This window comes from Pseudophryne corroboree, chromosome 3, assembly GCF_028390025.1.
Source record: "Pseudophryne corroboree isolate aPseCor3 chromosome 3, aPseCor3.hap2, whole genome shotgun sequence".
NCBI classification, from domain to species: Eukaryota; Metazoa; Chordata; class Amphibia; order Anura; family Myobatrachidae; genus Pseudophryne; species Pseudophryne corroboree.
Genome location: NC_086446.1, coordinates 577,713,920 through 577,741,580, shown reverse-complemented (window position 1 = coordinate 577,741,580; position 27,661 = coordinate 577,713,920). Strand labels below are relative to the sequence as shown.

Here is a 27,661-nt window from a genome sequence, read left to right as displayed (position 1 = left end):
CTACTCCCGAAATGAAGATTGCTGAGAGCACCAACGCACGTCTTTCTGCCCAGAGAATGATTTTTGTCACCTCTTACATTGCATCTCTTAGTTCCGCCCTGTTGGTTTATGTAGGCCACTGTTACATTGTCCCACTGCACTTGAATGGCCCGATTCCTTAGAGGATGGGCCGCCCGAAGAAGACCGTTGTAGACGGCTCTTAGTTCCAGGATGTTGATGGGCAGGCCGGCTTCCAGACTTGACCACCTTCCCTGGAATGTTTCCCCCTGAGTGACTGCGCCCCTGCCCCAAAGGCTCGCATCCGTGGTTAGAAGGACCCAGTCCTGAATCCCAAACCTGCGGCCCTCTGGAAGGTGAGGCAATTGGAGCCACCAGAGGAGTGAAATCCTGGCCTTTGGTGACAGACGAATCCTCTGGTGCATGTGGAGATGAGATCCTGACCACTTGTCCAGGAGATCCAGTTGGAAGGCCCGAGCATGGAACCTCCCGTATTGGAGAGCCTCGTAAGAGGCCACCATCTTTCCCAAAAGGCAAATACAGTGATGAACGGACACCCGGGCTGACTTCAGGACATCCCGGACCATTGTTTGTATCACCGCCTTTTCCTGCGGAAGAAACACCCTCTGCACTTCTGTGTCGAGGATTATCCCCAGAAAAAAAGGCAACCTCTGGGTTGGTTCCAAATGTGACTTTGGGAATCCAACCGTGGACTCTGAGTAGGTGCGTTGTGAAAACAATGGACTGCAACAGCTTCTCCTTGGACGAAGCCTTTATCAGCAGATCGTCCAGATATGGAATGAAGTTCACCCCTTGTTTGCGGAGGAGAACCATCATCTCTGCCATCACCTTGGTGAACACCCTCGGTGCTGTTGAGAGGCCAAATGGCAGGGCCTGGAACTGGAAATGATAGTCCAATAATGCGAAGCGGAGATAAGCCTGATGCGGAAGCCAAATCGGAATGTGGAGGTACGCATCCTTGATATCCAGTGATACCAGGAATTACCCCTCTTCCAGACCAGATACCACTGCCCTGAGAGACTCCATCTTGAACTTCTTTAGAAAGGGGTTCAGTGATTTTAGGTTCAGAATGGGCCTGACCGAACCATCCGGTTTCGGTACCACGAAAAGGTTTGAATAGTAACCTGTGGTTTGTAAATGAGGAGGAACTGGTACAATGACCTGTGTCTCCACCAACTTCTGGACAGCTTCCTGTAGTACAGTTCTGTCTGCCAGTAGAACTGGCAAGCCTGATTTAAAAAATCGGTGAGGAGGGAGATTTTAAAATTCCAGCCGGTATCCTTGGGACACAATATCTATCACCCAGGGATCCAGGCCGGACGATACCCAGACGTGACTGAACTGTCTGAGTCTCCACCTCCAGGCCGCGCGGTCCACAGTCATGCGGAGGACTTTGGCCTACCTGAAGCAGGCTTTTGTTCCTGGGAACCTGCAGCAGCAGGTTTCTTGGATTGTTAGGCCAAAAGAATCGAGATGCTGATGAAGAGAAGTATTTCTTCGAAGCAGGACCAGCTGAGGGAAGAAACGGAGACTTCCCGCTGTAGCTGTGGATATCCATGCATCCAAAGCTTCCCCAAAGAGAACCTGACCTGTGTAGGGTAGGGAATCCACACTTTTCCTGGATTCCGTGTCGGCAGACCACTGGCGCAGCCACAGTCCCAGACGAGCTGAAACAGACATGGAAGAGATCCCCACAGACATGGAAGAGATCCACGCAGCCATGGAACTCAGGTCTTTCATGGATTCTACCATAAAACCTGCTGAATCATGAATGTTACACAAAAGCAATTCAACATCCCCTCTATCCATCGTATCCAAATCCTCTAGTAAGGTAGCCGACCACTTTACTATAGCCCTTGCAATCCATGGACTAGCAATAGTGGGACGTAATATGGCCCCTGAAGCAGTGTACATTGATTTAAGTGTACTATCAATTTTTCTATCAGCCAGCTCCTTTAAGGCGGTAGATCCTGGAACAGGTAAAACCACCTTTGAGAGTCTGGACACAGATGGGTCGACAATAGGTGGGTTTTCCCAATTTTTCCTATCCTCCTCGGGGAAAGGAAACGCCACCTGGACCCTTTTAGGGATCTGGAATTTTTTCTCCGTGTTATCCCATGCTTTCCCAAATATAGCATTCAATTCCTTTGACGCAGGGAAGGTTAGCGAGGCTTTCTTATTTTCAGTGAAAAAAGCCTCCTCAACCTGCTCAGGTGTGGTATCATTTATATTTAACACATCCCTGATAGCCTCTATCATTAATTGCACCCCCTTTGCAAGAGAGGCAGACCCCCGCAACACATCCCATTACCATCTGTGGTATCAGAATCGGTATCAGTGTCATCTTGCGTGATGTTAACAAGCGCACGTTTTTGGGGGTATATAGCGAGGCGTCCTGAGGCACCAGAATCGGGCCATACTGCCATGGAGTTCTGTAATACCTTGGTTGCAGACTCATTACTCGCAACCCTGTCAGAAGTCTGAGTAATCCAAGATTTGATAGAGGAAAACCATTCAGGTTCCCTTGCAGGAATCTTTGCTAAACCAGTGCTATCCTGATTACATGGAATGGGATCATCCTGTGAGTACATATCCTCCGCAGCATATGACAGTGTCCCTGGACATAGCTAAAGGAGACCACCAAACACTACACACACACACACACACACAGGTGAGGGCAGACAGTTTCCCCACCAAGAATGGCAAGAGAGAGACAGATTGGAGCCAACCCACACAGTGCTTTTATCAAAGGGAGACCCCTTGTCAGCGTTGACTGTGCACCTTAATAGGATACACAGTCGTATTGCAGCCTCCCCCCCCCCCCCCTCCCCCCCTTCTACAACCCCCTGGTACCGTTTACAGATAGCTGAAGTTGCTGTGGAGAGACCTTCTATCCTGGTCAGCGCTGTGCAGGCAGGAAAATGGCACTGAAACGCTGCTGCGTCCTCTCTAAGAAGCTCCGCCCCCAAAATGGCGCCATCTTCCCGCTGTTCTTCTGCTTACACTGGCCTGAGAATTTAGTGCTGGCTGAGATCCTGGGACCCCCGACAGGCTTCTGGACCAGTGTAGGGTGTAGCGCTGGCTCAGGACGCCCCTCACAGCGCCGTACCATGTACCGCTGAGCCATCCCCGGAGCGCAGTTAATACTGTACTCCAACCCTGTTGCCGCCATCTTCACACCGACACCCCGCTTGCTAGGGTGGTCGGTGTCTCACTCGCCACCGATTCTTCAGCTCTGCAAGTGGGTGGTGGCATGCTGCTGGGGCACATTTTCTAAACAAAGTCTGGTAGGAGGGGCATAGAGGGAGGAGCCAGCCCACACTCTCAAACTCTTAAAGTGCCAATGGCTCCTAGTGGACCCGTATATACCCCATGGTACTAATGTGGACCCCAGCTTCCTCTAGGACATAAAAGAAAATGGACTTAGATTCAAGATGGCGCCCATGTTCTGTACATACCCTAAAAGATTGCCCACCTCACCCATACCTTACTGGAGTATTCAGTTTTCCCATTTCCTGCACCGTCTTTGAAACAAAAGGGTGTACTGCGACTTTTGAATCACCCTGTATTTTATTTTATATATGCTGCTACTACTACTACACACATACTACTCTCATACTGAATACACACAAACGTACCTGAATCACTCGATTTCGCTTTCTTTTTCTTAGCCACAGGCTTGGCTGATGCAGCTGCAGATTTCCCTGGAGTCATTTTGGCTACAATGAAAAGCAATAAAATCAGAAGTGAATTTCAATAGCTTAGGGGTCTATTCATAACGCATTGAAATGTGTGGAGAAGTGAGCCTGTGGAGAAGTTTCCCATGGCAACCAATCAGTTGCTAAGTATAATTTTATAGAATGCACTTTAGAAATGTTACCTTAACACTGATTAAGCTCACTTCTCCACTCTTTTCACTGCTTCATGAATAGACCCCTTAGTCACTTGAACGTAGTACTGTTTAATAACAGGTCTAATGCCAAAGTTAAAACTTGCTGAAAAGTCACATGCCAAAAGATGGCAATTTGCCATCATCTCTTCATATTACAGGTTGAGTATCCCATATCCAAATATTCCGAAATACGGAATATTCCGAAATACGGACTTTTTGGAATAAGAGTGAGAAAGTGAAATCTTTGTTTTTTGATGACTCAATGTACACAAACTTTGTTTAATACACAAAGTTATTAAAAATATTGTATTAAATGACCTTCAGGCTGTGTGTATAAGGTGTATATGAAACAAATGAATTGTGTGAATGTACACACACTTTGTTTAATGCACAAAGTTATAAAAAATATTGGCTAAAATTACCTTCAGGCTGTGTGTATAAGGTGTATATGAAACATAAATGCATTTTGTGCTTAGACTTAGGTCCCATCACCATGATATCTCATTATGGTATGCAATTATTCCAAAATACGGAAATATCCGATATCCAAAATACGTCTGGTCCCAAGCATTTTGGATAAGGGATACTCAACCTGTATAAGGAATTCTACAGCTGAGACCCTCTTACAGTAAAGAACCCTACATATACTGACAGCATAGCTTGGTATGAAGTTTATTTAACCAATCTTTGTACCATACTCCAATATGTATTCATACATAATTAGGCTGCCTTGAAGGCTCCCCTAACACGGTATACAAGCAGCATGGTGAACAGGGTTCCCATCAAACTGGTTACTGAGCATTAATGCTTCTGAATGCAATAAAGGAGTGCCAGAAAAATAAGAATTTACTTACCGATAATTCTATTTCTCATAGTCCGTAGTGGATGCTGGGGACTCCGTAAGGACCATGGGGAATAGCGGCTCCGCAGGAGACTGGGCACATCTAAAGAAAGCTTTAGGACTATCTGGTGTGCACTGGCTCCTCCCCCTATGACCCTCCTCCAAGCCTCAGTTAGGATACTGTGCCCGGATGAGCGTACACAATAAGGAAGGATTTTGAATCCCGGGTAAGACTCATACCAGCCACACCAATCACACCGTATAACCTGTGATCTGAACCCAGTTAACAGCATGATAACAGAGGAGCCTCTGAAAGATGGCTCACAACAATAATAACCCGATTTTTGTAACAATAACTATGTACAAGTATTGCAGACAATCCGCACTTGGGATGGGCGCCCAGCATCCACTACGGACTATGAGAAATAGAATTATCGGTAAGTAAATTCTTATTTTCTCTAACGTCCTAAGTGGATGCTGGGGACTCCGTAAGGACCATGGGGATTATACCAAAGCTCCCAAACGGGCGGGAGAGTGCGGATGACTCTGCAGCACCAAATGAGAGAACTCCAGGTCCTCCTCAGCCAGGATATCAATTTTGTAGAATTTTACAAACGTATTTGCTCCTGACCAAGTAGCTGCTCGGCAAAGTTGTAAAGCCGAGACCCCTCGGGCAGCCGCCCAAGATGAGCCCACCTTCCTTGTGGAGTGGGCATTTACAGATTTTTGGCTGTGGCAGGCCTGCCACAGAATGTGCAAGCTGAATTGTACTACAAATCCAACGAGCAATAGTCTGCTTAGAAGCAGGAGCACCCAGCTTGTTGGGTGCATACAGGATAAACAGCGAGTCAGATTTCCTGACTCCAGCCGTCCTGGAAACATATATTTTCAGGGCACTGACAACGTCTAGCAACTTGGAGGCCTCCAAGTCCCTAGTAGCCGCAGGCACCACCAATAGGTTGGTTCAGGTGAAACGCTGAAACCACCTTGGGGAGAAACTGAGGACGAGTCCTCAATTCCGCCCTGTCCGAATGGAAAATCAGATAAGGGCTTTTTCAGGATAAAGCCGCCAATTCTGACACGCGCCTGGCCCAGGCCAGGGCCAACAGCATGACCACTTTCCATGTGAGATATTTTAACTCCACAGATTTAAGTGGTTCAAACCAATGTGACTTTTGGAACCCAAAACTACATTGAGATCCCAAAGTGCCACTGGAGGCACAAAAGGAGGCTGTATATGCAGTACCCCTTTTACAAATGTCTGAACTTCAGGGACTGAAGCTAGTTCTTTTTGGAAGAAAATTGACAGGGCCGAAATTTGAACCTTAATGGACCCCAATTTCAGGCCCATAGACACTCCTGTTTGCAGGAAATGTAGGAATCGACCCAGTTGAATTTCCTCCGTCGGGCCTTACTGGCCTCGCACCACGCAACATATTTTCGCCAATTGCGGTGATGTTTTTGCGGTTACATCCTTCCTGGCTTTGATCAGGATAGGGATGACTTCATCCGGAATGCCTTTTTTCCTTCAGGATCCGGCGTTCAACCGCCATGCCGTCAAACGCAGCCGCGGTAAGTCTTGGAACAGACAGGGTCCTTGCTGGAGCAGGTCCCTTCTTAGAGGTAGAGGCCACGGATCCTCCGTGAGCATCTCTTGAAGTTCCGGTTACCAAGTCCTTCTTGGCCAATCCGGAACCACGAATATAGTGCTTACTCCTCTCCATCTTATCAATCTCAGTACCTTGGGTATGAGAGGCAGAGGAGGGAACACATACCCTGACTGGTACACCCACGGTGTTACCACAGCGTCTACAGCTTATTGCCTGAGGGTCCCTGGACCTGGCGCAATACCTGTCGAGTTTTTAATCATGTGGAAGACTTCTGGGTGAAGTCCCCACTCTCCCGGGTGGAGGTCGTGCTGAGGAAGTCTGCTTCCCAGTTGTCCACTCCCGGAATGAATACTGCTGACAGTGCTATCACATGATTTTCCGCCCAGCGAAGAATCCTTGCAGCTTCTGCCATTGCCCTCCTGCTTCTTGTGCCACCCTGTCTGTTTACGTGGGTGACTGCCGTGATGTTGTCCGACTGGATCAACACCGGCTGACCTTGAAGCAGAGGTCTTGCTAAGCTTAGAGCATTGTAAATGTCCCTTAGCTTCAGGATATTTATGTGAAGTGATGTCTCCAGGCTTGACCATAAGCCCTGGATATTCCTTCCCTGTGTGACTGCTCCCCAGCCTCGCAGGCTGGCATCCGTGGTCACCAGGACCCAGTCCTGAATGCCTAATCTGCGGCCCTCTAGAAGATGAGCACTCTGCAACCACCACAGGAGGGACACCCTTGTCCTTGGTGACAGGGTTATCCGCTGATGCATCTGAAGATGCGACCCGGACCATTTGTCCAGCAGGTCCCACTGGAAAGTTCTTGCGTGGAATCTGCCGAATGGGATTGCTTCGTAGGAAGCCACCATTTTACCCAGAACCCTTGTGCATTGATGCACTGAGACTTGGCTCGGTTTTAGGAGGTTCCTGACTAGCTCGGATAACTCCCTGGCTTTCTCCTCCGGGAGAAACACCTTTTTCTGGACTGTGTCCAGGATCATCCCTAGGAACAGAAGACACGTCGTCGGAACCAGGTGCGATTTTGGAATATTGAGAATCCAATCGTGCTGCCGCAACACTACCTGAGATAGTGCTACACCGACCTCCAACTGTTCCCTGGATCTTACCCTTATCAGGGAATTGTCCAAGGAAGGGATAACTAAAATTCACTTCCTTCGAAGGAATATCATCATTTCGGCCATTACCTTGGTAAAGACCCGGGGTGCCGTGTACCATCCATACGGCAGCGTCTGAACTGATAGTGACAGTTCTGTACCATAAACCTGAGGTACCCTTGGTGAGAAGGGTAAATTTTGACATGAAGGTAAGCATCCTTGATGTCCCGAGACATCATGTAGTCCCCTTCTTCCAGGTTCGCAATCACTGCTCTGAGTGACTCAATCTTGAATTTGAACCTCTGTACGTAAGTGTTCAAAGATTTTAGATTTAGAATCTGTCTCACCGAGCCGTCCGGCTTCGGTACCACAACAGTGTGGAATAATACCCCGTTCCCTGTTGCAGGAGGGGTATCTTGATTATCACCTGCTGGGAATACAGCTTGTGAATGGCTTCCAAAACTGTCTCCCTGTCAGAAGGAGACATCGGTAAAGCCGACTTTAGGAAACGGCGAGGGGGAGACGTCTCGAATTCTAATTTGTACCCCTGAGATATCACCTGAAGGATCCAGGGGTCTACTTGCGAGTGAGCCCACTGCGCGCTGAAATTCATTGAGACGGGCCCCCCACCGTGCCTGATTCTGCTTGTAAAGCCCCAGCGTATACTGAGGGCTTGGCAGAGGCGGGAGAGGGTTTCTGTTCCTGGGAACTGGCTGATTTCTGCAGCCTTTTTCCTCTCCCTCTGTCACGGGGCAGAAATGAGGAACCTTTTGCCCGCTTGTCCACGAAAAGACTGCGCCTGATAATACGGCGTCTTCTCATGTTGAGAGGCGACCTGGGGTACAAACGTGGAATTCCCAGCTGTTGCCGTGGCCATCAGGTCTGAAAGACCGACCCCAAATAACTCCTCCCTTAATAAAGCAATACTTCCAAATGCCGTTTGGAATACGCATCACCTGACCACTGACGTGTCCATAACCCTCTACTGGTAGAAATGGACAACGCGCTTAGACTTGATGCCAGTCGGCAAATATTCCGCTGTGCATCACGCATATATAGAAATGCATCTTTTAAATGCTCTATAGGCAAAAAATATACTGTCCCTATCTAGGGTATCAATATTTTCAGTCAGGGAATCCGACCACGCCAACCCAGCACTGCACATCCAGGCTGAGGCGATTGCTGGTCGCAGTATAACACCAGTATGTGTGTAAATACCTTTTAGGACACCCTCCTGCTTTCTATCAGCAGGATCCTTAAGGGCGGCCATCTCAGGCGAAGGTAGAGCCCTTACAAGCGTGTGAGCGCTTTATCCACCCTAGGGGGTGTTTCCCAACGCACCCTAACCTCTGGCGGGAAAGGATATAATGCCAATAACATTTTAGAAATTATCCGTTGTTATCGGGGGAAACCCACGCATCATCACACACCTCATTTAATTTCTCAGATTCAGGAAAACTACAGGTAGTTTTTCCTCACCGAACATAATACCCCTTTTTTGGTGGTACTCGTATTATCAGAAATGTGTAAAACATTTTTCATTGCCTCAATCATGTAACGTGTGGCCCTACTGGAAGTCACATTCGTCTCTTCACCGTCGACACTGGAGTCAGTATCCGTGTCGGCGTCTATATCTGCCATCTGAGGTAACGGGCGCTTTAGAGCCCCTGACGGCCTATGAGACGTCTGGACAGGCACAAGCTGAGTAGCCGGCTGTCTCATGTCAACCACTGTCTTTTATACAGAGCTAACACTGTCACGTAATTCCTTTCAACAGTTCATCCACTCAGGTGTCGACCCCCTAGGGGGTGACATCACTATTACAGGCAATCTGCTCCGTCTCCACATAATTTTTCTCCTCATACATGTCGACACAAAAGTACCGACATACAGCACACACACAGGGAATGCTCTGATAGAGGACAGGACCCCACTAGCCCTTTGGGGAGACAGAGGGAGAGTTTGCCAGCACACACCAGAGCGCTATATATATATATATATATATATATACACAGGGATAACCTTATATAAGTGTTTTTCCCCTTATAGCTGCTGTATAGTTAATACTGCGCCTAATTAGTGCCCCCCTCTCTTTTTTAACCCTTTCTGTAGTGTAGTGACTGCAGGGGAGAGCCAGGGAGCTTCCCTCCAACGGAGCTGTGAGGGAAAATGGCGCCAGTGTGCTGAGATAGGCTCCGCCCCTTTTTCGTGGACTTTTCTCCTGCTTTTTTATGGATTCTGGCAGGGGTTAAATGCATCCATACAGCCCAGGAGCTACATGTGATGCATTTTTTGCCATCCAAGGTGTTTTTATTGCGTCTCAGGGCGCCCCCCCCAGCGCCCTGCACCCTCAGTGACCGAAGTGTGAAGTGTGCTGAGAGCAATGGCGCACAGCTGCAGTGCTGTGCGCTACCTTGTTTAAGACAGGACGTCTTCTGCCGCCGATTTTCCGGACCTCTTCTGCCTTCTGGCTCTGTAAGGGGGCCGGCGGCGCGGCTCTGGGACCCATCCAAACTGGGCCTGTGATCGTCCCTCTGGAGCTAATGTCCAGTAGCCTAAGAAGCCCAATCCACTCTGCAAGCAGGTGAGTTCGCTTCTTCTCCCCTTAGTCCCTCGATGCAGTGAGCCTGTTGCCAGCAGGTCTCACTGAAAGTAAAAAACCTAAACTAAAACTTTCACTAAGAAGCTCAGGAGAGCCCCTAGTGTGCACCCTTCTCGTTCGGGCACAGAGATCTAACTGAGGCTTGGAGGAGGGTCATAGGGGGAGGAGCCAGTGCACACCAGATAGTCCTAAAGCTTTCTTTAGATGTGCCCAGTCTCCTGCGGAGCCGCTATTCCCCATGGTCCTTACGGAGTCCCCAGCATCCACTTAGGACGTTAGAGAAATAGGATTTTAATACCTACTGGTAAATCCTTTTCTCGCAGTCCATAAGGGACATTGGGGGAAACTAGTACGATGGGGTATAGACAGGGTCCAAAGGAGCCAGTGCACTATAATTTTCTTTAACTGGGTGTGCTGGCTCCTCCCCTCTATGCACCCTCCCACAGGCAGTTATAGGTAAAAACGTGCCCGAAGGATAAAGGACATCTGAGAGAAGGAACACATTGGAAAAGGTGGTGAGATTTACACACCAGCACACCACTAACATACAACAGCTGGTAACAGCAACAGCTTAACAGGTAACTATAGAACACGAACCTGCAGAATAGTCCACACATGGAGGCGGGCGCCCAATATCCCTTATTGACTACGATTAAAGGATTTACCGGTAGGTATTTAAATCCTAGACAGAAAAAATGGAGAAACACTTAACTAGCGCTTCTGTTCAGTCCGTAATTCGCTCAATTCTCATCAGGTCATCCCCAGTACATATATATGTAATAGAAAATGAGGGGTAGAGAATATAGTGTAACACAATTTTTAATACATAAATAACATAAAACAGTAAAATCCAAGGTTTGTGCAAAATGGCATATAATTGACAAGGAAGTAATCCAGTCAGTTTATGTATTGGAGGTTTACCAGATAAGTTGGAACTGTGTATTAGACAGTTCAATAACAGCTTAAATGATGCAGTGGGGATCCCAGGAACGTCACTCACATCGGTCTTTAGTGCTGAATTCAACAGGTATCGCCCCAAACAGTACTGGAACTGAAATGCCTCCTCCACCAACGCGTTTCCTCCCCCAACTGGGGTCTTTATCAAGGTGTCAATATGCCAAACGTCTGATTCTATTTAAATTGTGAATGTCCAATGGGATACCACCGTGCACAGCTGTCTGTAACTAGACATCAAAATCCTACAAGTCCCAGCGTCCTCCAGCCGCGCACGATGCTCCCGCTAGGTCACTTCCGGTATCGCGGGTTGTCATGGTGCTCCCGCTAGGTCACTTCCGGCATCGCGGGTTGTCATAGCGATGTCGGGTTTTTTTCGAATGCAATCATATACCCGCTTACCCGTGTCTCTATTGTGATTACATATCTGAAGGTCCCGATCTGCTGAAATATCAATTGTTTAATGAATGTGAATTAGAAAAGACCTCCAGGTTGATTGTATTCGCGTCACGTCACTTCCGGTATCTCCGGTTGTCATGGGGATCATGGATTTCCTCGAACGCAATTTTCTTACAAGTTCTATATATTCCTTTATAATTTGTAGATCCTAGAAATTCGTGGTTAGATACAAAAGTAAATAAAACGTCCCGGTATTAAAAATCATCAAATCCCATCTGAAGAGATTTTTTTCGGGCACATAGCACAGTTGTCATGGAGATAGAAGTGCAATCTACAATAATCACAAAAAATGCTTTTTTAAAACACATAATTAATCAAAAAAATCCTAACTTAAAAACCATTTTAATTCAAAATCGATATTTAGGCTGCCAGGTGTCAATGTCCCTAATTCATAAATGGCTTGCATTTCTGCTCTAGCAAGCTGATTTGGCAGATCTTTCTTCCTCCAATGATTTTTTATGTGTTTAATTCCACAAAAGCATTTAATCCCTGCTATGCTACAGTTATGGTGAACCCTAAAATGCTCAGATAGCGCATGGGTTGTGAGGCCTTTTTTAATATTTCGTAAATGTTCGCCAATTCTAATCTTTAACGATCTTGAAGTGCGGCCTATATACCATAGATTGCACGTACATTCAATCGCATATATAACACTGGCAGTATTACAAGTAATAAAATCTTTTATTTTAAAATCTTTATTATTAATTAAAACTTCTGTTATTTTTCCACCACTGCTTATTGTGCTTTTGCATCCGATACATAATCCACATCGAAAGAAACCTTTCGATTTTACTGTACACATAGGTCTTTTAGCAGGTAGGGCACTCCTCACGAGGTTTGTTCTTAAGTTCGGGGCCCTCCTGTAAATACATTTGGGTTTCTCCGGTAATAATTGACCAATAACAGGGTCTTTTTTCAAGATTCCCCAATGTCTGTTGAGGGATTTCTCTAGGATCTTATGCTGGCTATTAAACATAGTAATGAACGCCCAGTCATTATGTGACCCCTTATCCTTGTTTTCTCTCTTTTTCGGTTGCAACAATTCCTTACGGTCAAATTTTGCCACCTTTGTTTTGATGTTCTCTATTTTTTCACTTGAGTAACCGGAGGCCTTAAATTTAAGTTCCATCTCTTTCGCCTGAGCTTCATATAGGTCATAATTAGTGCAGTTACGTTTTAAACGTATAAATTGGCTATCAGGGATGGAGTTAAGCCAATTCGGATGATGGCAGCTAGTAGCGTTAATATATGCACCTGAATCGGTAGGCTTGATAAAAGTTTTGGTCTCTATCCTACTATTTTCGATAAAAACAGTAATATCTAAAAAATTAATAGTTTCCTTATTACTATCGAACGTAAAAAATATGTTTTCAGTATTGGAATTGAGATATGTAAAAAACTGCTTCAGTGTTTCTTCACTACCCTTCCAAATAAAAAAGACATCATCTATGTACCTCTTCCAGGACACCAGGTTCGCCGCAAAGGGGCAATTATTCCAGATGGTAAGGTCCTCCCATTGCCCCATAAAAATGTTTGCATAACTAGGGGCGAACCTGGTGCCCATGGCGGTGCCAACGTCTTGAAGATAAAAACTACCCTCAAAAGAAAAATAATTATTCTCTAATATAAAAAGTACCCCCTTCTTGATGAATTCCTGCAAGTGGACATTGAGCTCACTACTCTGTAGGGCCTTGGTAACCGCTTCAAGGCCTTTTTGATGTTCAATGATAGTATAAAGTGAGCGCACATCTGCCCCTACCATGATATAATCGTCTTTCCATTGGATACCTTCTAAAACATTGAGAAAATCTCGGGTGTCTTTAAGGTGTGAGGGATATTTATTGACCAGAGGTTGCAAATAATAATCAAGGAACTCCGATAGGTTCGAGGTAATGGAGCCGATTCCAGAAACTATCGGTCTTCCTGGAGGATTCATTGGATCCTTATGAATTTTTGGAAGAGCGTACAGAACGGGAATAACCGGATCTTCGATTAAGAGGAACTTATTCTCCTTGTCCGTAAGGGTCCCATTCAGAACATACTCTTCCGTCAATTTTTCAAGTTTACGGAGGATATTTTCTGTTGGATCCGATCTCAACTTATGGTAAGTACATCCATCGTTAAGTTGTCGGAAGATCTCTTTATTATAATTTTCCCTAGTCATAAGGACAATTCCTCCACCTTTATCTGAAGGTTTTATGACCAGATCTCCACATTCCCGTAATTTTTTCAGAGCTTGGCGTTCTTTGAAAGTCAAGTTACAATGTGATACTTTATTTTCAACTTCCCTTATATCATCTGCAACCAATCTTGAGAAGGTCTCCAGGAAGTTTCCCCTTATAAAAGAGGGATTAAAGACAGATCTAGGTTTGATCATTTATTAGCCAAAGAGGAAATTTCACTACTTGAAAAAGGACTGAAGTTTGCTCCATCCATACCCCTAAACAAGTTCAGCACTTTTGTCGACTTGCAAAAGTTTATAAGGAAGCTCAGCCTAAAAAAATTCTTCCTTACTAGAGAGAATACTGATCTAAGAGAAGTGGAGGAAACTCCATTCAAACCTAGATCTGTCTTTAATCCCTCTTTTATAAGGGGAAACTTCCTGGAGACCTTCTCAAGATTGGTTGCAGATGATATAAGGGAAGTTGAAAATAAAGTATCACATTGTAACTTGACTTTCAAAGAACGCCAAGCTCTGAAAAAATTATGGGAATGTGGAGATCTGGTCATAAAACCTTCAGATAAAGGTGGAGGAATTGTCCTTATGACTAGGGAAAATTATAATAAAGAGATCTTCCGACAACTTAACGATGGATGTACTTACCATAAGTTGAGATCGGATCCAACAGAAAATATCCTCCGTAAACTTGAAAAATTGACGGAAGAGTATGTTCTCAATGGGACCCTTACGGACAAGGAGAATAAGTTCCTCTTAATCGAAGATCCGGTTATTCCCGTTCTGTACGCTCTTCCAAAAATTCATAAGGATCCAATGAATCCTCCAGGAAGACCGATAGTTTCTGGAATCGGCTCCATTACCTCGAACCTATCGGAGTTCCTTGATTATTATTTGCAACCTCTGGTCAATAAATATCCCTCACACCTTAAAGACACCCGAGATTTTCTCAATGTTTTAGAAGGTATCCAATGGAAAGACGATTATATCATGGTAGGGGCAGATGTGCGCTCACTTTATACTATCATTGAACATCAAAAAGGCCTTGAAGCGGTTACCAAGGCCCTACAGAGTAGTGAGCTCAATGTCCACTTGCAGGAATTCATCAAGAAGGGGGTACTTTTTATATTAGAGAATAATTATTTTTCTTTTGAGGGTAGTTTTTATCTTCAAGACGTTGGCACCGCCATGGGCACCAGGTTCGCCCCAAGTTATGCAAACATTTTTATGGGGCAATGGGAGGACCTTACCATCTGGAATAATTGCCCCTTTGCGGCGAACCTGGTGTCCTGGAAGAGGTACATAGATGATGTCTTTTTTATTTGGAAGGGTAGTGAAGAAACACTGAAGCAGTTTTTTACATATCTCAATTCCAATACTGAAAACATATTTTTTACGTTCGATAGTAATAAGGAAACTATTAATTTTTTAGATATTACTGTTTTTATCGAAAATAGTAGGATAGAGACCAAAACTTTTATCAAGCCTACCGATTCAGGTGCATATATTAACGCTACTAGCTGCCATCATCCGAATTGGCTTAACTCCATCCCTGATAGCCAATTTATACGTTTAAAACGTAACTGCACTAATTATGACCTATATGAAGCTCAGGCGAAAGAGATGGAACTTAAATTTAAGGCCTCCGGTTACTCAAGTGAAAAAATAGAGAACATCAAAACAAAAAGGTGGCAAAATTTGACCGTAAGGAATTGTTGCAACCGAAAAAGAGAGAAAACAAGGATAAGGGGTCACATAATGACTGGGCGTTCATTACTATGTTTAATAGCCAGCATAAGATCCTAGAGAAATCCCTCAACAGACATTGGGGAATCTTGAAAAAAGACCCTGTTATTGGTCAATTATTACCGGAGAAACCCAAATGTATTTACAGGAGGGCCCCGAACTTAAGAACAAACCTCGTGAGGAGTGCCCTACCTGCTAAAAGACCTATGTGTACAGTAAAATCGAAAGGTTTCTTTCGATGTGGATTATGTATCGGATGCAAAAGCACAATAAGCAGTGGCGGAAAAATAACAGAAGTTTTAATTAATAATAAAGATTTTAAAATAAAAGATTTTATTACTTGTAATACTGCCAGTGTTATATATGCGATTGAATGTACGTGCAATCTATGGTATATAGGCCGCACTTCAAGATCGCTAAAGATTAGAATTAGCGAACATTTACGAAATATTAAAAAAGGCCTCACAACCCATGCGCTATCTGAGCATTTTAGGGTTCACCATAACTGTAGCATAGCAGGGATTAAATGCTTTTGTGGAATTAAACACATAAAAAATCATTGGAGGAAGAAAGATCTGCCAAATCAGCTTGCTAGAGCAGAAATGCAAGCCATTTATGAATTAGGGACATTGACACCTGGCGGCCTAAATATCGATTTTGAATTAAAATGGTTTTTAAGTTAGGATTTTTTTGATTAATTATGTGTTTTAAAAAAGCATTTTTTGTGATTATTGTAGATTGCACTTCTATCTCCATGACAACTGTGCTATGTGCCCGAAAAAAATCTCTTCAGATGGGATTTGATGATTTTTAATACCGGGACGTTTTATTTACTTTTGTATCTACCCACGAATTTCTAGGATCTACAAATTATAAAGGAATATATAGAACTTGTAAGAAAATTGCGTTCGAGGAAATCCATGATCCCCATGACAACCGGAGATACCGGAAGTGACGTGACGCGAATACAATCAACCTGGAGGTCTTTTCTAATTCACATTCATTAAACAATTGATATTTCAGCAGATCGGGACCTTCAGATATGTAATCACAATAGAGACACGGGTAAGCGGGTATATGATTGCATTCGAAAAAAACCCGACATCGCTATGACAACCCGCGATGCCGGAAGTGACCTAGCGGGAGCACCATGACAACCCGCGATACCGGAAGTGACCTAGCGGGAGCATCGTGCGCGGCTGGAGGACGCTGGGACTTGTAGGATTTTGATGTCTAGTTACAGACAGCTGTGCACGGTGGTATCCCATTGGACATTCACAATTTAAATAGAATCAGACGTTTGGCATATTGACACCTTGATAAAGACCCCAGTTGGGGGAGGAAACGCGTTGGTGGAGGAGGCATTTCAGTTCCAGTACTGTTTGGGGCGATACCTGTTGAATTCAGCACTAAAGACCGATGTGAGTGACGTTCCTGGGATCCCCACTGCATCATTTAAGCTGTTATTGAACTGTCTAATACACAGTTCCAACTTATCTGGTAAACCTCCAATACATAAACTGACTGGATTACTTCCTTGTCAATTATATGCCATTTTGCACAAACCTTGGATTTTACGGTTTTATGTTATTTATGTATTAAAAATTGTGTTACACTATATTCTCTACCCCTCATTTTCTATTACATATATATGTACTGGGGATGACCTGATGAGAATTGAGCGAATTACGGACTGAACAGAAGCGCTAGTTAAGTGTTTCTCCATTTTTTCTGTCTATGTTTGCACTGTTGGTGAAGGGTTAAGGATACCTTCAGGAGTTTTACACTGATTGGCTGCTCTTGCGCACAGAACTAGTTCTTTTAACCCCTGGTTTTAGATTCATTTAAATCCTAGTGTTCCTTCTAGGCTGTTTCAGCAGGGTGCTGCACCCTGCCCATTTTTGAAATGTGAAAAAGCACCCTGCCCTTTTTCAGTGCACCCTGCAGGATCATAAATAGCCCCCTTGTATACAGAATGCAACAGAGTGCATGTTACAATGTAGTTGTCTACTCCTTGCCTACCTCTGAAATTGGAAACAGTTCCTATCCTTAATGAACTGGATGGCAGAGGAGGCACTGCAAATGGCATCACTGCTGTGGCTGTCGACATAACTCAGCACTCTGATATAGACGATATAGAGGGAAAGAACAGGGTAAGCAGTGAGCATGTACTGCTTACACTCTTTCCTTAGTAGAAGAACAGACTTATTTTGTACCTATACTGAAGATTTTAACCCTCTGCTTAACTTTTCTGTTTTATAACACATAGGGATTATAACTACTTCATCAGTGGAGGAGGCATTTATTATTATCTACTTATTATGTGTATATACTATAGCCGTTCTTTCCAGAAGACTGGACAAATATACTATTTTTCTCAGTACAGATGTTGGGTGTTACATGGGTGTCCTATATGTATGTAACGGTAAATGATACATTAAAGGGAATAATATATATATATTAAAATAAAAAATTAACTATAAACATATGTGCTATGCTTTGTGCGCAAAGAGTCACATCAAAAATGTGCCCTTCAAAATAAAAATGTGCCCTCCTCAAATGATCAGCACCCTGCCCTAAAAAAATCCTAGAATGAACACTAAATCATATTTTCTCCAACATCCATAAGGGGTATTGGGGGAAACTAGTACTATGGGGACATCCCAAAGCCTCCAGAACTGGCGGAGACTGCTGCAGCACCACCTGCCCAAACTGGGTATCCATTTTGACCAGGGTATCAAATTTGTAGAACTTCACAAAGGTGTTCTTCCCCGACCAGGTAGCAGCTCGACATAGTTGCAAGGCCGAGACTCCACGGGCAGCCGCCCAGGAAAAGCACACTGATCTAGTAGAGTGGGCCTTTAGAGACTTAGGAACAGGTAAGGCTGCTGACACATAGGCCTGTTAGTTAGTAAGTCTAATCCAACGAGCAATGGTTTGCTTTGAAGCAGGGAAACCCTTTTGCACATCATAGAGCACGAACAAGGAATCAGGCTTTCTGACCCGAGCTGTACGCTTACCTTCAAGGCACGCACAGCATCCAATGCCTCCGGAGAAGCAGAAGCGTCAGAACCACAATAGGTTGATTCAGATGAAACGCGGAGACAACCTTCGGCAGGAACTGCCGTCTAGTCCGGAGATCCGCTCTGTCCTCGTAAAAGACCAGACTTTTACACGATAAGGCCCCCAATTCTGAAACACGTCGAGCAGAAGCCAGGGCCAGTAACAACACAGTCTTCCACGTGAGGTACTTGTCTTCTACAGTCATCAGAGGTTCAAACCAGGAGGACTGTAGAAATTTCAACACTACATCCAAAACCTAGGGCGCCGTAGGCGGAACAAAGGGAGGTTGTATGTGGAGTACAACTTGCAAGAAGATCTGAACTTCTGGCAACACTGCCAAATTTCTTCTGAAAGAAAATGGAGAGAGCTGAAATCTGGACCTTAATGGAACCCAGACGCAAGCCCTTATCCACACCAGCATGCAGGAAACATAGGAAACGTCCCAAGTGAAACTCTGCAGGCGGATACATGCATTCCTCGCACCAATAGACATATCTCCTCCAGATATGATAGTGTTTTGACATCACAGGTTTCCTGGCCTGAACCATGGTTGCAATAACCTTTGTGGATAGGCCCTTGTGAGCTAGGATGTTCCGCTCAACCTCCATGCTGTCAAACGAAGTCGCCGTAAGTCCGGGTAGACAAAGTCCTTGTAGAAGAAGAACTCTGAGTGGTAGAGGCCCAGGGTCTTCGACGGACATGTGCAGAAGCTCCGCGTACCATGCCCTCCGAGGCCAATCCGGGGCAATTAGAATTGCCTGGACACCTTGATTCCTGATCGCTTTAGCACTCTCAGGAGCAATGAGATAGGAGGAATAGGTAGACCAGCCGGTACGGCCAAGGCGACACCAGTGTGTCCACTGCCCTCGTCTGAGGGTTCTTGGTCCGCGAGCAATACCAGGGAAGTTTCTTGTTGAGACGAGAAGCCATCATATATATTTGTGGGCAACCCCACCGTTCAATGATCTGCTGGAACACCAGCTGGTGGAGCCCCAGTCCCCCAGGTGGAGATCGGGACGACTGAAGTATTCCGCCTCCCAGTTGTCCACACCCGGAAAGAAGATTGCCGACATGGCTCTTGCATTTCTTTCCGCCCAAAGGAGTATCTGACTCCTCTCGCATGCAGGCTCTGATTTTTGTCCTTCCTTGTCGATTTATATATGCCACCTCCGTGGCGTTGTCAGACTGTACCTGGATTGCGTGATCCTTGAGCAGAGGAGAGGCTTGAAGTAGAACATTGTAGATTGCCCGAAGTTCCAGAATGTTGACTGGAAGGAGGATTTTGTGGGCTGACCACCTGCCCTGGAACTACGCCCCTTGGGTGACAACTCCCCATCCTCTCAGACTCTCATCCGTTGTGAGGAGGGTCCAATCCTGAACCCCGAAACTCGTGCCCTCCAGAATATTGGAGGATTGTAGCCAGCACAGGAGGGAAATCCTGACCTGAAGTGACAGCTGAAGCATCCGGTGCATCTGGAGATGCGATCTGGACCACTTGCTCAGGAGATCCAACTGAAACGTTCTGGCATGGAACCTCCCATACTGGATTGCCTCGTATGAGGCTACCATTTGTCCTAACAATCTTATGCAGAGATGTACGGACACTCAAGCAGGTCGGAGCACCATGCGGACCATCTCCTGAAGTGTTTTCGCCTTTTGTCCCCTGGTAGAAACACCTTCTGGGCCACAGTATCCAGCAATATCCCTAGGAACAGGAGCCTCCGAGTTGGCTGCAGGTGGGACTTCTGTAAGGTGAGGATCCAACCATGGTCGGGCAAAACACGAATGGTGCGGTCGGTATGGAGCAACAAAAGCGCCCTGTATCTTGCCTTTATCAGAAGATCGTCCAGATAAGGGACCACATTGATCCCCTGGACCCAGAATTGAAGCATCATCTCTGCCATCACCTTCGTGAATACCCTCTGGGCTGTTGACATGTTGAAGGGCAGTGCCTGGAATTGGAAGTGATCGTCCAATAGGGCAAACCGGGGGGGGTGTTGTACTGTCGAACTCCAACTTGTAGCCTTGAGAAACGAGCTTCCTGACCCAGCATCCCGGCTGGAGGTCTCCCATATGCGCCTGAAGTAACGCAGTCGGGCTCCCATCCAGAGGTCCCCTCAGGGTGGGTGGGCACGGTCATGCTGAGGCCTTAGTGGAAGAAGAAATGGTGGACTGTTTCTGAGAACTGGTACTTGCAGGTTTTCTGGACTTACCTCTGGTGCCTCTAACTGCATTGGAGGCACCTCTGGCCTTCATTCGTAATGTGTGAGACGGAAAGGACTGGACAGACGGTCCCGGATAGGAGCGTCTCGCCGGCAGGGCCCCAGAGGGGAGAAAAGTGGATTTCACAGCCGTAACTTTGGAAATCCATGCATCCAGTTCAACCCCAAAAAGCCATTCCCCATAACAGGGGAGGAATTCCACATTACGTTTGGATTCTGCGTCCGCAATCCACTGACGCAACCACAAGGCCCTGCCATGGCAGACGTCCGAGCATTAATGTTTCCCATCTCCTTGAGGGAATCACAGAGGACACAGGTAGTGTCCTGAATGTGCTTCAGGAGGGTTACCATAGTTAGTAAGGGCATATCCCCCGAGAGGCCCCCCTGAATTTGCGTGGCCCAAGAATGAATAGCATGGGTCATCCAGCAACCCGCAATGACCAGTCTGTGTGAAAGGCCGGCAGCTGTGTATATAGATTTTAGGGTAGTCTATCTTTCGATCCCCAGGATCCTTCATAGTAAAGGAGCCCGCGGCAGGCAGCACAGACTTCTTAGACAGGCGAGAGACATCCACCCCAGGGGGTTCTTCCCAAAATTTTCTACCTTGAGGAGCAAATGGGAAAGTGTGCAAACATTTTTTGGACACTTGGAATTTGTCTGGAATTTTCCAGGCCTGTTTGAATGAGTCATCTAATGCTGGAGAATCAGGGAAAGTTACATTGGGCATGTTTTGGACAAAGAAAAACAACTGCTGTGATGCGGCGTCCTCTAGAGGGAGCCTTAACGTGTCCCTTATAGCCAATATGAGGGGTTCAATACCCTGAGTAGAATCGGGATCCAGGTCATCCCCATCATCTTGAATATAATCATTTGAATCTGACAGCAGAGCATGTAAACCACCGGATCAGAAACAGAATCATTAGATAATGGAGAGAATCTGGTGTGACACACATTGCACAGCTTGTGTTTACCCATATTTCACAATAAGCACAATAACATACACACAGACCGTTATAATGCAAGCATGCCCTACTTATGTGAGAGGAGTCACAGATGAGAGAGGACACCAGCACACCCTGAGCTGCACAGCCCCAATGAGTGTCAGCTTTCTAAACACAGTAAAAACTAACAATTTAAATCCTACAGAGGATCAGGATAGTGTACACACGCGGCTCTCCCCCTTTGCTACACCCTGTACCAGGTTTCCAGCGTGTCTTATGAGGCAGAAAGCGCTGTGTGTGCTGTAGATGGCTGCTGTAAGCAGAGGAAGGCGCCAAAACGCCTCAGGTCCCGCTCTGAGTTAGCTCCGTAATGGCTCTCCGCAGCTCTCTGAGTTAGCCCTCTAAAGGCGCCGGAGCTACAGTATAATGAATATTTATACTGGCAAAGTCTCCTTCAAAGCTTAAAACATGACACAAGTGCTAGTCAAGCCCTTTTGTGCCAGGTCTACATGGGGGATCTTAGCGGGACACCCCCAGGAGGGTCCCGTACGCCACGCCCGTGGTCAGCCGTACTTTGAACCGATGTCCCCTTCAGGCAGCATTAGGGGTGTGTGGTGTGCTGCGGCTTTGACAGCCAAGGCACAGTGCCCTGCTGAACAACAGCCCAGCGGGAAAGCGGCTCTGCACCTCGGAAGGCTGGTGACCCCCCCCCCCCATGGAGCAGGTACGCTGTTGCCCAGACAGTATACCGGAAAAAATAAGATTTTAAACCTACCGGTAAATCTTTTTCTCCTAGTCCGTAGAGGATGCTGGGGACTCCGTAAGGACCATGGGGTATAGACTGGCTCCGCAGGAGACATGGGCACTATAAAGAACTTTAGAATGGGTGTGCACTGGCTCCTCCCTCTATGCACCTCCTCCAGACCTCAGTTAGAGAAACTGTGCCCAGAGGAGACGGACAGTACGAGGAAAGGATTTTTGTTAATCCAAGGGCAAGATTCATACCAGCCCACACCATATAACCTGGAATATACGAACCAGTCAACAGTATGAAACAAAACAGCATCAGCCAAAAACTGATCAAAACTGTAACATAACCCTTATGTAAGCAATAACTATATACAAGTCTTGCAGAACTCGGTCCGCACTGGGACGGGCACCCAGCATCCTCTACGGACTAGGAGAAAAAGATTTACCGGTAGGTTTAAAATCTTATTTTCTCTTACGTCCTAGAGGATGCTGGGGACTCCGTAAGGACCATGGGGATTATACCAAAGCTCCAGACCGGGCGGGAGAGTGCGGATGACTCTGCAGCATCGATTGAGCAAACATTAGGTCCTCCTCAGCCAAGGTATCAAACTTGTAGAATTTAGCAAAAGTGTTTGAACCCGACCAAGTCGCCGCTCGGCAAAGCTGTAATGCCGAGACGCCTCGGGCAGCCGCCCAAGAAGAGCCCACCTTCCTAGTAGAATGGGCCTTAACCAAATCTGGTAACGGCACTCCAGCAGTAGAATGAGCCTGCTGAATCGCGTTACAGATCCAGCGAGCAATAGTCTGCTTAGAAGCAGGAGCGCCAACCTTGTTGGCTGCATACAGGACAAACAGCCTCTGTTTTCCTAACCCGAGCCGTCCTGGCTACATAAATTTTCAAGGCCCTGACTACATCAAGGGACTTGGAATCCTCCAAGTCCCCCGTAGCCACAGGCACCACAATAGGTTGGTTCATATGAAACCACCTTAGCCAAAAATTGAGGACAAGTCCGCAATTCTGCTCTATCCACATGGAAAATCAGATAGAGGCTTTTGTGAGACAAAGCCGCCAATTCAGACACCCGCCTTGTAGATGCCAAGGCCAACAACATGACCACCTTCCAAGTGAGAAATTTGAATTCCACCGTTTGAAGAGGCTCAAACCAGTGAGATTTCAGGAACTGTAACACCCCGTTAAGGTCCCATGGTGCCATTGGAGGCACAAAAGAAGGCTGGATGTGCAGCACTCCCTTTACAAAAGTCTGGACTTCTGGGAAAGAAGCCAATTCCTTCTGAAAGAAAATTGATAGGGTCGAAATCTGTACCTTAATGGAGCCTAATTTTAGGCCCATATCCACTCCTGTCTGTAGAAAGTGGAGAAAACGGCCCAGATGGAAATATTCCGCAGGAGCATTCTTGGCCTCACACCAAGATACATACTTTCTCCAGATCCGGTGATAATGCTTCGCCATCACCTCCTTCCTAGCCCTTATCAGAGTAGGGATGACTTCTTCCGGAATGCCTTTCCCAGCTAGGATTCGGCGTTCAACCGCCATGCCGTCAAACGCAACCGCAGTAAGTCTTGGAACAGACAGGGCTCCTGTTGTAACAGGTCCTCTCTGAGAGGAAGAGGCCACGGATCTTCTGTGAGCATTCCTGAAGATCTGGATACCAGGCCCTACGAGGCCAATCCGGAACAATGAGTATTGTTTGCACACTTTTTCGTCTTATAATTTTCAATATTTTTGAGATGAGAGGAAGAGGAGGAACCACATAGACCGAATGAAACACCCACGGTGTCACCAGGGCGTCCACTGCTACTGCCTGAGGTTCCCTTGGCCTGGCACAACACCTCCGAAGCTTCCTTGTTGAGGCGTGACGCCATCATGTCTATTTGAGGAAGTCCCCACTGACTTGTTATCTCTGCAAAAACTTCTTGATGAAGTCCCCACTCTCCTGGATGGAGATCGTGTCTGCTGAGGAAGTTTGCTTCCCAGTTGTCCACTCTCGGAATGAAGACTGCTGTCAAAACGCTTACATGATTTTCCGCCCAGCGAAGAATCCTGGTGGCTTCCGCCATCGCCACTCTGCTTCTTGTTCCGCCTTGGCGGTTTAAATGAGCCACGGCTGTGACGTCGTCTGACTGAATCAGAACCGGTAGGTCGCGAAGAAGATTCTCCGCCTGACGCAGGCCGTTGTATATGGCCCTCAATTCCAGTACGTTGATGTGTAGACACGCCTCCTGGCTCGACCATAGTCCCCCTGGAAGTTTCTTCCTTGTGTGACTGCTCCCCATCCTCGGAGGCTCGCGTCCGTGGTCACCAAAACCCAGTCCTGAATGCCGAACTTGCGACCCTCTAGAAGGTGAGCACTCTGCAGCCACCACAGGAGAGACACCCTGGCCCTGGGGGACAGGCTGATTTTTTGATGAATGTGTAGATGGGACCCGTACCACTTGTCCAGAAGGTCCCACTGAAAAGTCCTCGCATGAAACCTGCCGAAGGGAATGGCCTCGTAGGACGCCACCATTTTCCCCAGTACTCGAGTGCATTGATGGACCGACACTTTTCGGTTTCAACAGGTCTCTGACCAAGTTCTGGAGTTCCTGGGCTTTTTCCATCGGGAGAAAAACCCTCTTTTGTTCAGTGTCCAGAATCATGCCCAAGAAAGCCAACCGGGTCGTTAGAACCAACTGTGACTTTGGTAGATTGACAATCCAGCCTTGTTGCTGCAGCACTCTTAGGGAGAGCGACACACTTTGCAGCAACTGTTCTCTCGATCTCGCCTTTATCAGGAGATCGTCCAAGAACGGGATAATTGTGACTCCCTGCCTGCGCAGGAGCACCATAATTTCCGCCATTATCTTGGTGAAAATCCTCGGGGCCGTGGAAAACCCAAACGGCAACGTCTGAAACTGGTAATGACAGTCCTGTACCGCGAATCTCAGGTACGCCTGATGAGGAGGATATATGGGGACATGAAGTTATGCATCCTTTATGTCTAGTGAAACCATAAAATCCCCCCCTTCCAGGCTGGCGATAACAGCCCTGAGCGATTCCATCTTGAATTTGAACCTCTTCAAGTACAGGCTTAGGGATTTTTAATTCAGAATGGGTCTGACCGAGCCATCCGGCTTCGGGACCACAAACAGGGTTGAATAGTACCCCTTCCCCTGTTAAAGTAGGGGAACCTTGACAACCACTTGTTGATGACACAGTTTTTGAATTGCAGCTAAAACTATCTCCCTTTCTGGGGAGGAAGCTGGTAAGGCCGATTTGAAAAACCGGCGAGGAGGCACGTCTTCGAATTCCAGCTTGTAACCCTGGGATACAATTTCCATTGCCCAGGGATCCACCTCTGATTGAACCCAGACGTGGCTGAAGAGTCGAAGACATGCCCCCACCGGGGCGGACTCCCTCAGCGGAGCCCCAGCGTCATGCAGTGGATTTAGTAGAAGCCGGGGAGGACTTCTGCTCCTGGGAACTAGCCGTAGCCGGCAGTTTTTTTCCTCTACCTTTACCTCTGGCGAGGAAGGAAGAGCCCCGACCTCTTCTGGACTTATGCGACCGAAAGGACTGCATCTGATATTGTGGCGTTTTCTTTTGCTGTGAGGAAACATAAGGTAAAAAAGTAGATTTACCTGCAGTAGCTGTGGAAACCAGGTCCGTGAGACCTTCCCCAAATAAGTCCTCACCTTTGTAAGGCAAAACCTCCATATGCCTCTTTGAGTCGGCATCACCCGTCCATTGGCGGGTCCACAGGGCTCGCCTAGCAGAAATCGCCATGGCGTTGGCTCTCGAACCCAGCAGGCCAACGTCTCTCTGAGCATCTCTCATATATAGGACTGCGTCTTTAATGTGACCCAAGGTCAATAAAATGGTATCCTTATCCAGGGCATCAATGTCAGCTGACAAGGTATCCATCCAAGCCGCCACAGCGCTACAAACCTAAGCAGACGCTATTGTCGGTCTGAGCAAGGCACCCGTATGTGTATAAATTGACTTCAAGGTAGTTTCCTGCCTGCGATCAGCAGGATCCCTGAGGGCTGCCTATCTGGAGACGGCAGCGCCACCTTCTTGGACAAGCGCATTAATGCCTTGTCCACCCTGGGTGAGGATTCCCACCGTACCCTGTCCTTTGCCGGGAAAGGATACGCCATAAGAATTCTTTTGGGAATCTGCAGTTTCTTGACTGGAGTTTCCCAAGCTTTTTCAAATAACTCATTCAGCTCATGAAATGGGGGAAGTGTTACCTCAGGCTTCTTTTCCTTAAACATGTGTACCCTCGTGTCAGGGACAGAGGGCTCATCTGTGATATGCAAAACATCTTTTATTGCAATAATCATGTAATGAATACTTTTGGCCACCCGTAGGTGTAACCTCGCATCATCGTAGTCGACACTGGAGTCAGAATCCGTGTCAGTATCAGTGTCTGCTACTTGGGACAGTGGGCGTTTCCGAGACCCAGAAGGGCCCTGTGACAGTTAAAACCATGGATTGACTCCCTGCTTTATCCCTGGACTCTGCTTTGTCCAATTTCTTATGTAATAAAGCCACATTTGCATTTAAAACATTCCACATATCCAACCAGTCAGGTGTCGGCGTTGCCAACGGAGACACCACAATCATCTGCTCCACCTCCTCCCTAGAAGAGCCTTCCGCTTCAGACATGCCGACACACACACAAACTCAGGGAAATAACTATATGGAGACAGGCCCTTTGGAGAGAGAGAGAGTATGCCAGCACACACCCAGCGCCACCAGACCCTGGAATAAAATCCGAGTTAGGACAGCGCTTTTATATAAAAATATATATAATAACCCTCACTGCGCCAATTACATGTGCCCCGCCCTCTTTTTTTGACCTCTTTGACCGTGCTCAGCAGGGGAGAGTCCGGGGAGCCAGCTTCTCTGCATGTGCTGTGGAGAAAATGGCGCTGGTTAGTGCTGGAGGATCAAGCCCCGCCCCCTATGCGGTGGGCTTCGGTCCCACTCAAATAATCAAAAAAACTGGCGGGGGTTAATAATATACTGTCTCCGCAGTATCTGTACATCTGCCAGTGTCCCTTGAGGATATTAATTGCTGCCCAGGGCGCCCCCCCCCCCCCCCGCCCCCCCGCCCCCCCGCCCCCCCCCCCCCCCGCCCTGCACCCTTACAGTGCCAGCTGGGGTGTGTGTGTGTGTGTGTGTGTGTGTGTGTGTGTGTGTGTGTGTGTGTGTGTGTGTGTGTGTGTGTGTGTGTGTGTGTGTGTGTGTGTGAGCAATGGCGCGCAGCGTTACCTC

The 27,661-nt window shown here is 46.7% G+C and overlaps 1 protein-coding gene across 2 annotated transcripts in view; it reads right to left on the bottom strand.

Annotated features, from left to right (window-relative positions):
- NOLC1 (nucleolar and coiled-body phosphoprotein 1) overlaps positions 1-27,661 on the bottom strand; it is a 149,791-nt gene that overhangs the window by 70,626 nt on the left and 51,504 nt on the right. For both annotated transcript variants that reach the window (XM_063961382.1, XM_063961381.1), the window contains exon 9: positions 3,657-3,737. In XM_063961382.1, the coding sequence (XP_063817452.1) occupies positions 3,657-3,737 (81 nt within the window). The remainder of the gene's footprint in view (positions 1-3,656; positions 3,738-27,661) is intronic.